General features: G+C 36.4%; 1 protein-coding gene across 1 annotated transcript in view; it reads left to right on the top strand.

Moving 5' to 3' along the window:
- PTPRQ (protein tyrosine phosphatase receptor type Q) overlaps window positions 1–12,888 on the top strand; it is a 108,878-nt gene extending 95,990 nt beyond the window's left edge. The window contains exons 39-45 of the mRNA XM_074901491.1: window positions 1,165–1,241; window positions 3,515–3,649; window positions 3,762–3,887; window positions 6,074–6,222; window positions 8,015–8,150; window positions 11,821–11,944; window positions 12,186–12,888. Of these exons, the coding sequence (XP_074757592.1) occupies window positions 1,165–1,241; window positions 3,515–3,649; window positions 3,762–3,887; window positions 6,074–6,222; window positions 8,015–8,150; window positions 11,821–11,944; window positions 12,186–12,223 (785 nt within the window). The 3' untranslated portion in view covers window positions 12,224–12,888. The remainder of the gene's footprint in view (window positions 1–1,164; window positions 1,242–3,514; window positions 3,650–3,761; window positions 3,888–6,073; window positions 6,223–8,014; window positions 8,151–11,820; window positions 11,945–12,185) is intronic.
- The last annotated feature ends 400 nt before the right edge of the window (window positions 12,889–13,288 follow it).

The raw sequence follows: 13,288 nt of genomic DNA, 5'->3' as shown, positions 1-13,288 counted from the left end.
CCTCAATGGTTTCTTAGCTTTGTAATTCAAGCCATGTAGCAAACTCTTTAACATTCTTCCTCGTTTTTTTTTTTCCCTTTAGTGAGAATTTTTTAAAATATATAAAATCCACATGTTTGTGCATTTAGCTACTTCAGGAGCCTGGGTATGCTTTCTTATGGATATGTGTACGTGTGCTGCAAAGGTTCCACAGAAGATCAGAGTGACTGTATGATAACTTATAAGCCAAGGCTAGATTTTATCATAGGAGACAGGAGTCTGTCTCTCTATACTCAACACTGCTTCATTTTTCAGTTAGTAAGACAAGAAATGTCATTATTATTTTAGGCATTAGCTGTGATGTGAGATGGTAAGCATGGCATTCCTTGGTTAATAATGCTATATTCTGTGCTATTAACTTTTTAGAGCAGCTGTTCCTGCTATCTACTGCCTTGTTCAAGACGTACTTTAAGTTACAGTCACTAAAAATTGATATTCATAACACACAATGAAATATAAACAGATAAGTTCCATAAATATTTAACTTTGTATTCTTTTTCTTTTTTTTTTTTCTAAGTTGAGGACCAAACATCAAAATATGGAATGTTTGGTTCCAGCATTTACTTACATTTGACATCTTTCCTGGATTTTGTCATTTCTGCATGCATACTGTGGGCCCAAATTGGAAACACTCAATCTTTTTTTTTTTTTTTTTTTTTTAATAATGAGCTTACCTTATGTAAAAAAAAAGTATGTAAAAGTGCCAGGATCTGGCTCAAATCTGTAACATGGGCAGCAAGTATATAGGAAAGACTGTCAGAGCCCTGTCCCTGCTGAGTGATTCACATGGAGGTTGTCTGTGCTAGAACAACATAGCTTAAAGTACACAGGCTACCTTTAGGCACAGGAGCCTCCCATACATACATCAAATTGGAGGTTTTGGCACATTCATCCTTTTAATTGAGAAGTATTATATTAAAATATGTCTGGAACATGAAAGAATGACCATACAGTAATGGAAATTGGTTAAATTCCCTTTGTAATTAGTGTTCTACAATGTCAAATATTGCTAGATTAGCAACAATAACAGTATTTTTGATCTCTTAGCACTCCAGAGCACTTGTTACATGCATCTATGGTTTTTGAGCAAATCTTTTAGTTCACTAGACTTTATTTCCATGATAGATAACAACAACAGAGTAAAGCTGATGCCTGATGCTGGTATTCCTGGATCTGACTACATTAATGCCAGCTATGTGTCTGTAAGTAGAACGTCTCTCACATTTTTTACTGTTTGTTTTCTGGTAGAAGAGAGAGTCAAAAAATAACTTGCAAGAAGACCAGGATTCTAATTTTTCTTTCATTCACTACAGCTACTGCTGCCATGGCATTGTTCAAGTGACTCCTGTGTCATTGAACATGACTAGTTAAAAATATACATGATCCCATTTTCATTCCCAAGCAATGATTTTCAGGAATAAATCAAAACTGTGTCCAGCAAATTATTTTCTATAAATTTGTCTCATACCATTATCATTAAAGACAATAGTGAAACTCCCACTGAGGTCAATTGTTTAGACAGGCGTTATTTGGTCTGTTCATTCAGGAGTGGAGCTATTGTATATGAACAGGACAACGTCAAGATAACTGAACTGAGAAGTTTCATAGAAATGGCTAATCATTTTGGTGAGCAGGATTGGTATGCTCCCTACTATTTTGTGAAAGTTATGATGGAGGAAAATTCTAATAGGCTTCTTGAAGAAGAAATTAATCTTGTATTTCTCATCTTCAGCTTTCTTCCTAGACCCATTTTCTAACTGCATTCTCAGTAAATTTTTCATCTGTCTTTTATCTCATTTTTGTCCGGTTGAAGCTCAAAGTGTGACATGCATTTAATTTGTTGTAGCAGTGGCTGGTGGTCTTACCTGATGTCAAAACTTGATTTGCATTAAGCACTATTCAAACACATAGCAAGACATGCAGACTGTGGTCTAAGCAGGTGGCACAAAGGCAAGTAGAAATAGTTATTTCCAGGGAACTAAGAGACATTCACAGAGAATAAGCAATAGAGCTGAGCACATCTTTCTCTCTCATTAGTAAAAGCTATTCATTCCCCTTATATGGAATCTCCTTGTTCTGACAGTTAGCAGATAGGGAGAGCCATGCCGTGTTGTTACTTGGCTCTGGGACTATACACAGAACCAATGAGAAGGAGACCAGACAGCTTGGAGCATGGCCGAGTCTTCACCCTTCCTGTCACTAACTGACATGCTAAGGCTTAGGCAGGGAACACTAACAGCAACTTCCAAAAGCTGCAGCAAAAGCCAGCTGCAGAGATTTTGCATGTCTTTACTGCATGCAGGCATCCCACTTTAGGTCACCGTTCATCAGTGAATAGACAATTGTAATGTTACCATTTCTCAGGGCTAAAACTTTGCCCTTTATACACTCTCACTTTCCATATTTGTGTATTTCTAAATACATAAATGCATATAGATGTAAATATACCGTATGTGTGTGTGTTTACATACCTATTTATCTAGGTGTATATACATATGCATACATATAATGAGAGGGAAGGAGAGGTCTTGTATATAATTTTATCAAATGGGAACTTGGCTGCTACTTTTATTTTCATCGGTTAAACAAGAAAAAGCCATTAACTGAACTGTGAGCTCTGCACCCCTGAGTTATAGTTTCTCACCTCACTCTTAAACTAGGGAGGATTAACATAGTTTCTCACTGCCACCTGTTCTGTATATTATAGATGGAGTAAGTAACAGGCAGCTGTGAATTATAGGGCTATAATTCCAACACGGAGTTTCGGTGGTGCTATAAACCACTGTGTCAGTTGTTTTGAGCAATAAGCAGAACTCCGTGATATTATAGACTGCAACTCTACAGCATAAATTTATTGCTATTATTGCTATTGTTGTTATTTTAGACTTTCTGTAGTACATAAGAGTTCCTGTAGGGTATGCTTAGTTTCTCTGAGGAAAAAAATCCATGAGAACCCATGCAATGACAGCATTTACACAGATTTTTTTCAACAAACTTTCTTCTCCCCAGGTTTTACATTGATTTATAAATTAACTAAACAGCAGAAGCCACACTAAAATAAAAGTCAGCCCCTACAGTAGGTTTCTCAAAGACCTTTAATCAGAAATCATTTGTTTGAGTAAGCTCCATCCCTAAGTTACAGCAGATCCCTGATGATCACAGGAAGGACAAGGCCATCAATGTGGTGTATATCTTGCAGTAGCTCTCAGACCACTCGTTAGTTGTTTCCCTGGCTCCCAAACTTTATTAGAGCATCGGTTCATAACTGATCTACGTGGTGGAAAAAATGCCATTACTTCCTTAGGTTTCCAAGGCCATCTGCCGTGCAGTGATTAGTCAGGCCTATGCTAATTTGTTTAGTATTTCTGGCAAGGTTTTAGCCTTAGGCATGGTAGCTACAGGCACAACTCTGAGTCACATGCCAACTTTTTTTTCCTTTCCAACCATTACATATTAAATATTTTGTTTTTCTTAGGGTTATTTATGTCCAAATGAGTTTATTGCGACTCAGGGACCATTACCAGGAACAGTGGGTGATTTCTGGAGAATGGTGTGGGAGACGAGATCAAAAACACTTGTGATGCTTACACAATGTTTTGAAAAAGGACGGGTAAGTTACCAGTGTACCAATTAACAGCATTTGATATACTTGGAATTTCTGTATGTAGTTTCTGTCAAGATTATAATATGATAGTTGTTAATTAGTAATCATCTCCCTGCAGATAAGATGTCATCAGTACTGGCCAGAAGATAATAAACCAGTGACTGTGTTTGGGGATATAGTGATTACTAAATTGATGGAAGACATTCAAATAGACTGGACCATTAGAGATCTAAAAATCGAAAGGGTAAGCCAGAACTGGAAGCTGATTGAATAAAACCCATCCAACACCTCAAAGAACATGAGATGTGCCCCATCCCACCCAATTACCCCTCAGTATTCTTTTAATCTTGTAATGTGTATGCATGATACTGCCTGTTTTTTCTGCATTTTTTTTTCATTCCTGTTTTGTTTGTTGGGGTTTTTTTTCCTGAGATTTTTCTCCACTTTCTATCACAAAGAGCTCAGATACTTGTCCAACATGCTATGAAGGGCCTATCAAGGTTACTGAACCTCTGGTCTGGTGGGAGGTGAAGTTTCTATTTGGACACCTCAGTTGTCTCTTCCAGAAAGGAGTAATCCTAACCATTCTGGTATCAGACAAATCCCTTTGAATGTATCACTCTCAGATTAAAGGGCAATATTCTCTGGCGCAGCGCAGCTGTTTTGCATTGTACCACCAGCTGTATTGGCCTCCACCCCCAGGAGATTCACCCAATATAAATGAGAATCATCAGTATTACTCCCACTCTGTGTGCTGGTAAGGGGGTTGAGGGGTACAGCATAGATGTTCCTCTTTGTCATGGTCCACAACTATAGTTTCCACTCTTTGGAAAAATTAGCACCTAGCATTAAGTCAGACCAGCAGGTAGGCTCAGAAAGCAGTCTGAGCATAATGACGCAAGATGAAGTCAGCCTTCTTTTGCACTCTCAACATTGACCTGTGTTGTATGTAGTGCTGCCACATCCTAGAACCTGAACTCAGCTGTCCAAATAGATGCGTTACCATCCTGTGGCACATGCATGTGACAAAAGGAACACAGCAGCTAGGGGATTGTCTCAGTGGTCACCCCATAAGGATATGTTGTGCACATAGTACACAACAACTGAACATTTTAAAATGAGTGAGAGAAGATAAACTTTTTTCATGTAAAATAAGACATAGGGTAAACAAGACTGGAAAGGGGAACAATTTGGAGTAAAAATACATGCCACCAAAATGCAACATCACCTGTATAAACCAGGGTGAGGTTGAAAAGAAAACATAACCTGAATTGGCTAAATGATCTATTTACAATAGCTGAACTACCCTGCACAAGAAGCTATGTCCCTTATAAGCATGTGATTAAATGTGCCATATAGCTGGCTTTATCTTCCATTCACAAATGGATGGATTCTTGATGATCTTCCATTGAAGGTGAAAAGCATATGTGAGGCAAATGATTTAAAATTGTTGCCACATTGCATCCAAAGTCACTTATCTTTTGTTTTTATGTTGATCAATTTTTAAAACGTAGACCCAAAGTAGTTGCTATGCATAATTGTTCACAGTTATTCAGTGTTTCTTGCAAAATGAAAAGCGTAAGTGGTTGGTTCAAAATTTATTTTTTAAAAGAAGGAACTGGTTGATTGCACAACAGCAGATTAAACTGTGGTAGTCCTTGCTGCATGATATTGTGAATGCTTAAAACTTACAGGGGTTCATAAAATCTGGATAAATTAGTGGAAGAAAATTCCAACAAGTACTACTAAATTTTGAGATACCATCTCTGACTAAGACAGTTCACAAGTCACACACTATTAATGGAAATGATAATTTGTGGAACTATAGGTACATTGTTGTAATGTTTTATCACTTTCCCTAAGATTTTTCCTTGACTCCTGTTGGAAACAGTATATTCGTCTAGACAGGCCTTTGGCATGATCCTGTGCTTTTATTCTTACGTCCTCCCTAGTTAATTTAGATATCAGATCATAACCTGCTCTTTTCTTTGAGTTACTATTGCTGCTGCTCTGATTGAGAGGGCATCAAACACCTGGAAAATATATCCATGTTTACCAACATACGTGTGTTTACCTTCACTACCTTAGATCAGCCTTTGAATGGTTGCTTTTTCCTAAATAAATTTGTGATTTTAGTTCACTAAACTTCTAAACAAGCTATAGAAGCTTCAACCTGTAATCTGCTAATGACATTGATCTAGTGACTGAAGTCAAGTGGAGAGGGACTGCTGAAGTCATTAATGCTTTCTGAAAGATGGACTTGATGCCATCTCTCAAAAAAACTGCCATAAGATCTGTGCACAACAAATTATCCCTTGATACAAGTACATCTTATTTTTTTTTTTTTTTAAAGTGAAATTGCTGAGAAGGCTACATCTAGCTTACCATCACATTTCTTCTGTGAAAACTGCCTTATTTTGTATTTTTCAGCATGGAGACTGCATGATGGTGCGGCAGTGTAACTTTACTTCTTGGCCAGAACATGGAGTTCCTGAAACTACTGCACCAATTATCCATTTTGTAAAACTTATCCGTGCAAGTCGAGCACATGATAATACACCAATGGTGGTTCACTGCAGGTAAGCATATTCACCAAATCATCCTTTACTATCTTAGAATTTCAGGTGCATATTAATGCTCAGGGAAGTTGCCAGAAAAGCAATGAAAACTGAATGCACAGGTGTGGTTCTAGTGTAGACAGCAGTGAAGGTTTCTCTGGAAGTGCTCCTTAGTCCTTTCTAGGACTGCCAAAGTGTTTCTGTTCTTCCATTCATGGAAATCCCATTGAGATGATGTCAGTGAAATAGTTACTTCAACAATAACCATAAGGTACTGCTGGATTTATCTCAATTTTTCTCTTTATCATAAGAAGATGAATAGAAAATGACATGTTGGTTTTAATTACTTTATTATAATTATAGCTCTTTTTAAGACATAAGGATTAAAAGTTGTATTTAAAATGTATGTGTCATATCAAAAAGAAGAAACTATTTGGGAGCCACAGGGAATGACGAATAGGAATAGGTTTGCATATGCCAGATTTCAGGCTGGGATGCCTGTAAACAGCTAAAATCTATATTTAGTCTCTTAAATAAATGGTCTGGTGATTAGAGGTGTTCAGCTGTCATAGTTCCCATTGATTTCATACTCGACACCCGTAAACTGCTATTTCAAAGAGTAAGTGTGTGGGGAAGGTTAAGTCTTCAGGAAAGTCATGTGTGCCTGCATTTTATACACAGGTCAGTGTTCCCTCTGGATGAGTGGGCACACTCCAAAACAGTGATCTGAACTCAAAGGTCTGCGAATGATTCTTTGTTTCATTCTCACTCAATGTGAGTCTGAAAATATGTGGAAGGAAAACCTGGCTTTGGTGACACAAGTATCTTCCCTAGCCATCAGATTATCATTCATGGGAGTTCTTTTTATTTATCCTCAGTGTCCTACAGGTGCCACCCGCAATGGGTGATAAAGCATCATTTTATTTGGTATTGTTGTCACTGACAGTTTGACATTTCACTCTACTGCAGGGGCCAGAGAGGCTATTACAGGAGAGAACTACGGAGTCTTCATGTGTTGAGGACACTACTTTCTCTGGGGCCCCTCTACAACAAACCCTATCCCCCTTTTCACAACATAGATATGTAAAGGGGCCAGCATGGGCCAGATACTCCACCTGTGCTCAAATTCCTGATGGTTATAAAGCAGAATTATGTGTTCTTGTATCCAGAAAACTCATTCATTATTTTCTGCTCATGAGATTTTGCAGGTTCAAGAGGGTTTTGCTATACATTTCCTGATTATCTGCAGTGATGTACCCTGCATTTATTACTCCAATTGCAGAGAAGTCTGATAGTGATTTTGAGAGAATCCTGTTAATTTTCAAACCTTTAAATAAAACAACACTAGCTACCAGCATGTCTTGCACGCTCATCCTCCTTTTAAAAGTATTTTCTTTTAAATGTTTTGCTAGATCCCATGTTGTTTTGTCCCAGATACCAAAAGCATCAGAGAATCCAGGTGTGGTTTCACAAAATATTGAGATTTTTTTTTTCCTTGAATTAGTGAGCTCTAGAAAATTCACAGAAAAGCTGCAGGACCATTTTTCCACTTATATGGGTTTGTTTTAGTTATATCTCATTTCTTCAATGCAACCCCTTGTAAAATCAAAATCAGAACATGGTTCAAATCCAGATTCCACTTGATCCCATTCAACAAGGAGACACACACAAACACAAAAGTAAATGCTGAAAAAGATTTGTTTCCACAAAGTTTTCTTTTCACAATTAATTTAACCAGAATATTCTAAGAAAATGTTTTCTCCTAAAAAATTAACATGATAACTTTATTTTATCTTGTATATTATGTTTTCAGTGCTGGTGTTGGAAGAACAGGTGTTTATATTGCACTTGACCATTTAACCCAACATGTAAATGACCATGATTTTGTGGATATCTATGGACTTGTAGCTGAGTTAAGAAGTGAAAGAATGTGTATGGTACAGAATCTGGTAAGTTTTATATATTTATCTATTTTATTTTCCTGTTTTTAAAAAGTTAGTCATCTGATCTCCTACAAAACAAGACTAGAAAGCTCAAAACAATCAGCTGTCTAATATATTTTCTACCAAACCCTGATTTGATAGAAAATTTGGATTTCAAGCATGGTGGTTTGTACCTATTTAAGTATATTTGACCAAAAAAGTCTTGACAAGTGCTGAAAAGAGTGCTGAGATATTTAGTTTTTAGAGTCTAAATCCTAATTTCTCAGAGTTTGAGCAAGTTCCTTTTGAAGTTTTGGGTGAAGAACAGTCGTTAAATAAAAAATGGATTTGCTCATGTACTACTTAATTTGACTATTTACTACTTATCTGTATTTTTTTGTGTATGTACATGTAGCATAGTCCTCCAAACTTTTAAATATTCATTTACCTTTGAGCTCATTAACGATTCCTTAATTCTTTTTACATTTCTTCAAATAAAATTACACATATGGATAGAATTAAGCACAGACTTCAGAGTTTGCAAAATCAAGGCAATGTTGGTTTTGGGGTTTAAAAAAGTGCATTTCTGGCAGACTTACTGAGTATGGATATAAGTTAGTGATGACCTCCTGGTAAGGACGATCTCTGCTGTATCTGGACATCTAGGTGTATGTAAAGCAGAATTTAAAGCTAATCCTAAATGCCCAGTGGAATGGAAATCCAGATGTGTTTGCATAAGGCTTCTGGCATAAGCCTTCTGCAGGCCACATCTAACCCCAGGCTGCTGCCTGAAGCCTTTGAGTACATCATGAGTTACCAACTTCTCAGTATGGGTGAGCATTTTCAAGATGAACTTCCACATGACTGACAGATTTAAACTTATTTTAATGTAAGGAGACTTGTTCCATTAGGGATGCAATTCTGCTGTTCTATATCATGTCAGAATATACAAAAAGCGTGTCAGAATATACAAAGAGCGGTTAACCTCTCTCCACACCAACTGCACTTCAGAAGATTTTGTGAGACCTTCTGGTGATAGTCATGCTGTTTCCTGTGAGGTGCTGTCTGATTACCAATTGCTTTAATTTTTCCTTTTAAAGTCTTGATGCGGATAAACAATTGCCAGCAGTATCCTGTGATGATGAATTTTGGGACTACTTCTTTGTTGTTGTTTTTTTACACTTTTGACTAGAAATAAAATAATCTGAAAACAAGGTAAAGGCTGAAAGACAATTTAATGGGAGCACCCTCAAAATAAAATCTTAAAAGAGGGAGACATTTGATAAGATCAGTGTACATTTTTAAAATGTGCATCATTTTTGTGTACCTCTTCATTTGCATATTTTGACAGAGGCTAGGAAAAGATGTTCCAAAATGCAATAGAAGATTTCTGATTTCCAAACAGAGCAAGTATTGATCTATATGCTGTCTGCAAAATCCTGAGACAGGTTGTTCTCTGTCCAGGTCATTTCTAGTTCATGTTTACAGGACTACAAAAGGCAGATAGCAACAAAACTTCCCCAAAGGGAACCAAATCTTGTAAAGTTTTATGGTGGATTCAGTAGTCAAGCTGTTCTGACAGTTCTGTTATAAAACACAGTTTAGTAGACTATGATTCAGATTTTATGCAATCAGCACAAAAAAACATAAAGAAAGGAGCAATTCCTTCCCAGAACTCAGTTTAGAGTTCCCTCAGTAAAACCGTCTGTAAGATCTATGAGTAAAATAAATAAAACCTGGTTGATCTCAGACCTGTTTTTTGCATGATTATAGCTTCAGAATAGTTTTCCTTTTGCCAACAGAGTCACTCCCTATTACTGTAGATAATGGGCACAGAATGGCCCACATCTGTGCAATTTAATGTAACACCCACAGGCTCTTTATAGGGAATGTTCCATAATCTGCAGTGACTCCTGAAAATTACCTGGAAATTATTTGAGGTAGTGCTGATTCATGTGGATCAAAACTATGCAAGGGACTATCCAAACAATTTGAAGTAGTTTGGATGATCCAGTTCCACCACCTGGAGATGTACCCAGACACTGTTTAATTCCCTGATGTAGATTCTGTAGAGAAATCTATTTCAGTATCCTGGTACTCTGCCTGGTGGTCTGTACATTACCAAGGCCTGCCTTTGGACTACATTTAAAGTACATAACCTAATCTTTAGTGAACTTTTTTATTTTTTCTCCCACTTCCAATCATAAAAAAACTTTCAAACAATTAAAAAAGTCATTAATTCTAAGTGGGAAGATAACCTGTCATTCCACTGGTATCCTGCTTCATTCTCCCCTGGGAAACCCAGAAAGATTTTCATTGCTGCATACTCACAAGTAACTGTATGAATGCAGGAGGTTATGGAGCTTTCAGAGTCTGCCTTCTGCATTGGAATAACCAGTCTAAGCTCTGCTGAAGCCCAAGACCTTCATTCTAGAAATCCACATTTGTTCAGTGGATCTGTTAAAGTTTATCATCTTGCCAAGTCAAGTGCAAAGGCTAGTTCGAAGTAATGCCATGCTATTGCTTCAGTAAGCAAGCTATTGAAGAGCATAATGGTACTGAGTACTTCAGGGGCCTGTGAAAGTCTGTTTTAATTACCTATGGCTCTGGAGCCGTGACCCTAAAACGTATCCATGTAAGCAAATTTCTCTTGTAAATCTGAGACACTTGAATTGAAAATTGAGGCAGTTCTGAAACAAAATAGCAATTATTGAGCAGAAAAATTACAGTACTGTGTTTACCCATGCAGAAGTCAAGGAAGTTAAAGTTATTTTGGTCACCTCCATCTGTGGAGATATTCAGAAACCATCTGGACAAAGTCCTGGGCAACATGCTTTAGCTGACCCAGCTTGAGCAGTGGGGGGGCTGTACTAGGTGATCTCAAGAGGTCTCTCAGTCTGAATGAATCTGCGATACTGTGATCTGGCTCATTTTCTGCATCTGCATGCACACTACTTCTCCTATGTGAAGATACACTTAATCCGTTTATTTTCTTTCTATGTTTTCATGCTTTTATTTCATTCATTATTTCATTCTTACATGTACTTACTTTGTTTTTCTCTTTTCAGTAGTCATTACCCAGAGTTACTTCATGTTCTTGGAAGTGCTCTAGTTGCTCATTCTTTGCATTATAGTCTGTTAAACATGATGTTACAATTCAAGAAGTATCACTAAAAATAATGTGATTTTTTTGCTCTTAGCAATAGTGCATGGTCCTAGAACATTTAGATTTAGATTTAGACTTACTTAACTTTGGCATTTGAGTGCACCCTGCTGGTTTTCTCTATGCTAGAAAGAGAAATATTTTCTTATCTAAATATTATATTCGTGTGGTTCAGTTTCTTCAGTCTGAATCTAGTGGAAAAAAGTAATCAAACATCTTTTCATAGAACCTTTACAGAAAATTGTGGAACAGCTTATTGTAGAATTGCAGAACAACTAATAAGTCTCAGTTATGATTAGTCTAATTTCATATATATTACTGGACATAAGGATTAACATATTTTGACAAATTTTAATGCATTATGCCTCATAATGAATGAAATCAGATCAGGCATATATGATATGGTCACTGATATATCGAGATTGCTATTTAAACTGCAGTTACTTTGAAAACATTGAGATGTTAAATAATTTTTTTTTTAATTGGAAGTACATTTTTTTCCTAATCAAACATCTTTAAATTCACATCATACAGGCACAATATATATTTTTGCATCAATGTGTATTGGATCTGTTGACAAGCAAGGGAAATAGCCAGCCCATATGTTTTGTAAATTATTCAGCACTGCAAAAGATGGACTCACTGGATGCCATGGAAGGTAAGGAGATACACACTGTCTCAAAATTATTGTTTCATAGCAGGTGCATTGACTTGTCCAGACTAAGAAGCAGAAAAAAATACTTTGACATGGATTTTTGAGCTTCAGAAGTGTAAATCTTTAGCGTTTTGCTGCTCTTTAGTGTCCCTCAAAGTAATAGTCATTGCTAAAATAGTTATCTGTCAGTAGTTACTATCTGTTTACAAGGAAGGTTAACATAATGTATCTGTTTCTTTTGTAGGTGATGTGGAGCTTGAATGGGAAGAAACTACCATGTAAATACTGACTAAATGTTAAAGATAATGAGATTTTGAAAGTCAAAGTCATATTTTTCTAAGCACAGGGGCCAAAGTGAATTCCCCTATTTTGATGATTAAAACAAAAACAGATGATTGAAATACCTTTTCTTCTATCAATGTGCCTTCATAAATATGTTAAAGTCTTTTGTTCAGATCACTGATCAATAATGATTTGGAGTACTTTTGCACAGACTGCACTTCTGGTGTTATATGAATACTGCGTTCAGTACATATTTAAATAGAAAGTGTGTTTGAATATATTCATTTTTCCAATTCTCTTTGTAAAAGAACAAGCCAAATATGATGTAAAAATTTCATACTCCCACTGAACTTATTTTGGTGTGAATTTGCTGTGTTCTTTGTGTTTTGGTTTTAAGTAAAAGCTACAGTTCCTTGAATCATTCTTACTAGATTAGTTTCAGTGTTGTCAGCTCTTGCAGATTAATTCCAATACCATCACAATGATCTTTACCTAACTGTATGTTCTTGTGTTTTGAATCTTTTTTTACGAGTGGTAGCATATCAGCTCATGATCCTGAACAGCTGAAGAGTCACCTTCTGACATGGGGAGGATTATTCAGCTTTTTCACAGCACACAGTAGCTCTTCAGGGACACTTGGGGCTATTTAAGCTATCTTAGTATCAGTGGGTTGTTTTTTTAAATATACAATGGTGATTGCATATGTTCAGTGCTGAGGAAAGTGTTTTACATTCCTGCTACATTTTCAAGCAGATAAAGTAAAACTATAAATTTATTATATATCAAAATGCATGTTAGATTGATCTGAGTAATAGAATGTTTATAATTCATTCACATTTCTTGCATATAACAACATTTCATATTTTGAACAGTTACTCAAAATTTAATAACAATATATTTTTTTGTAACTCAGAGTTGTCAAGTAAAGAAGTTGTTGCTCCTTCCTCAGGTTTGGGAAATCACTGTAGACACTGAAAAGTATGGGAACTAATATTTGGAGATTTGATAAAAGAAAACATCTTGCACTCCCACTGATTATCATTGTCAGAAATAGATCTGAAACAG

Source organism: Athene noctua, chromosome 3, assembly GCF_965140245.1.
Source record: "Athene noctua chromosome 3, bAthNoc1.hap1.1, whole genome shotgun sequence".
NCBI lineage: Eukaryota > Metazoa > Chordata > Aves > Strigiformes > Strigidae > Athene > Athene noctua.
Note: the sequence above shows the minus strand (reverse complement) of the source record. Positions and strands in the feature narration are given on the sequence as shown.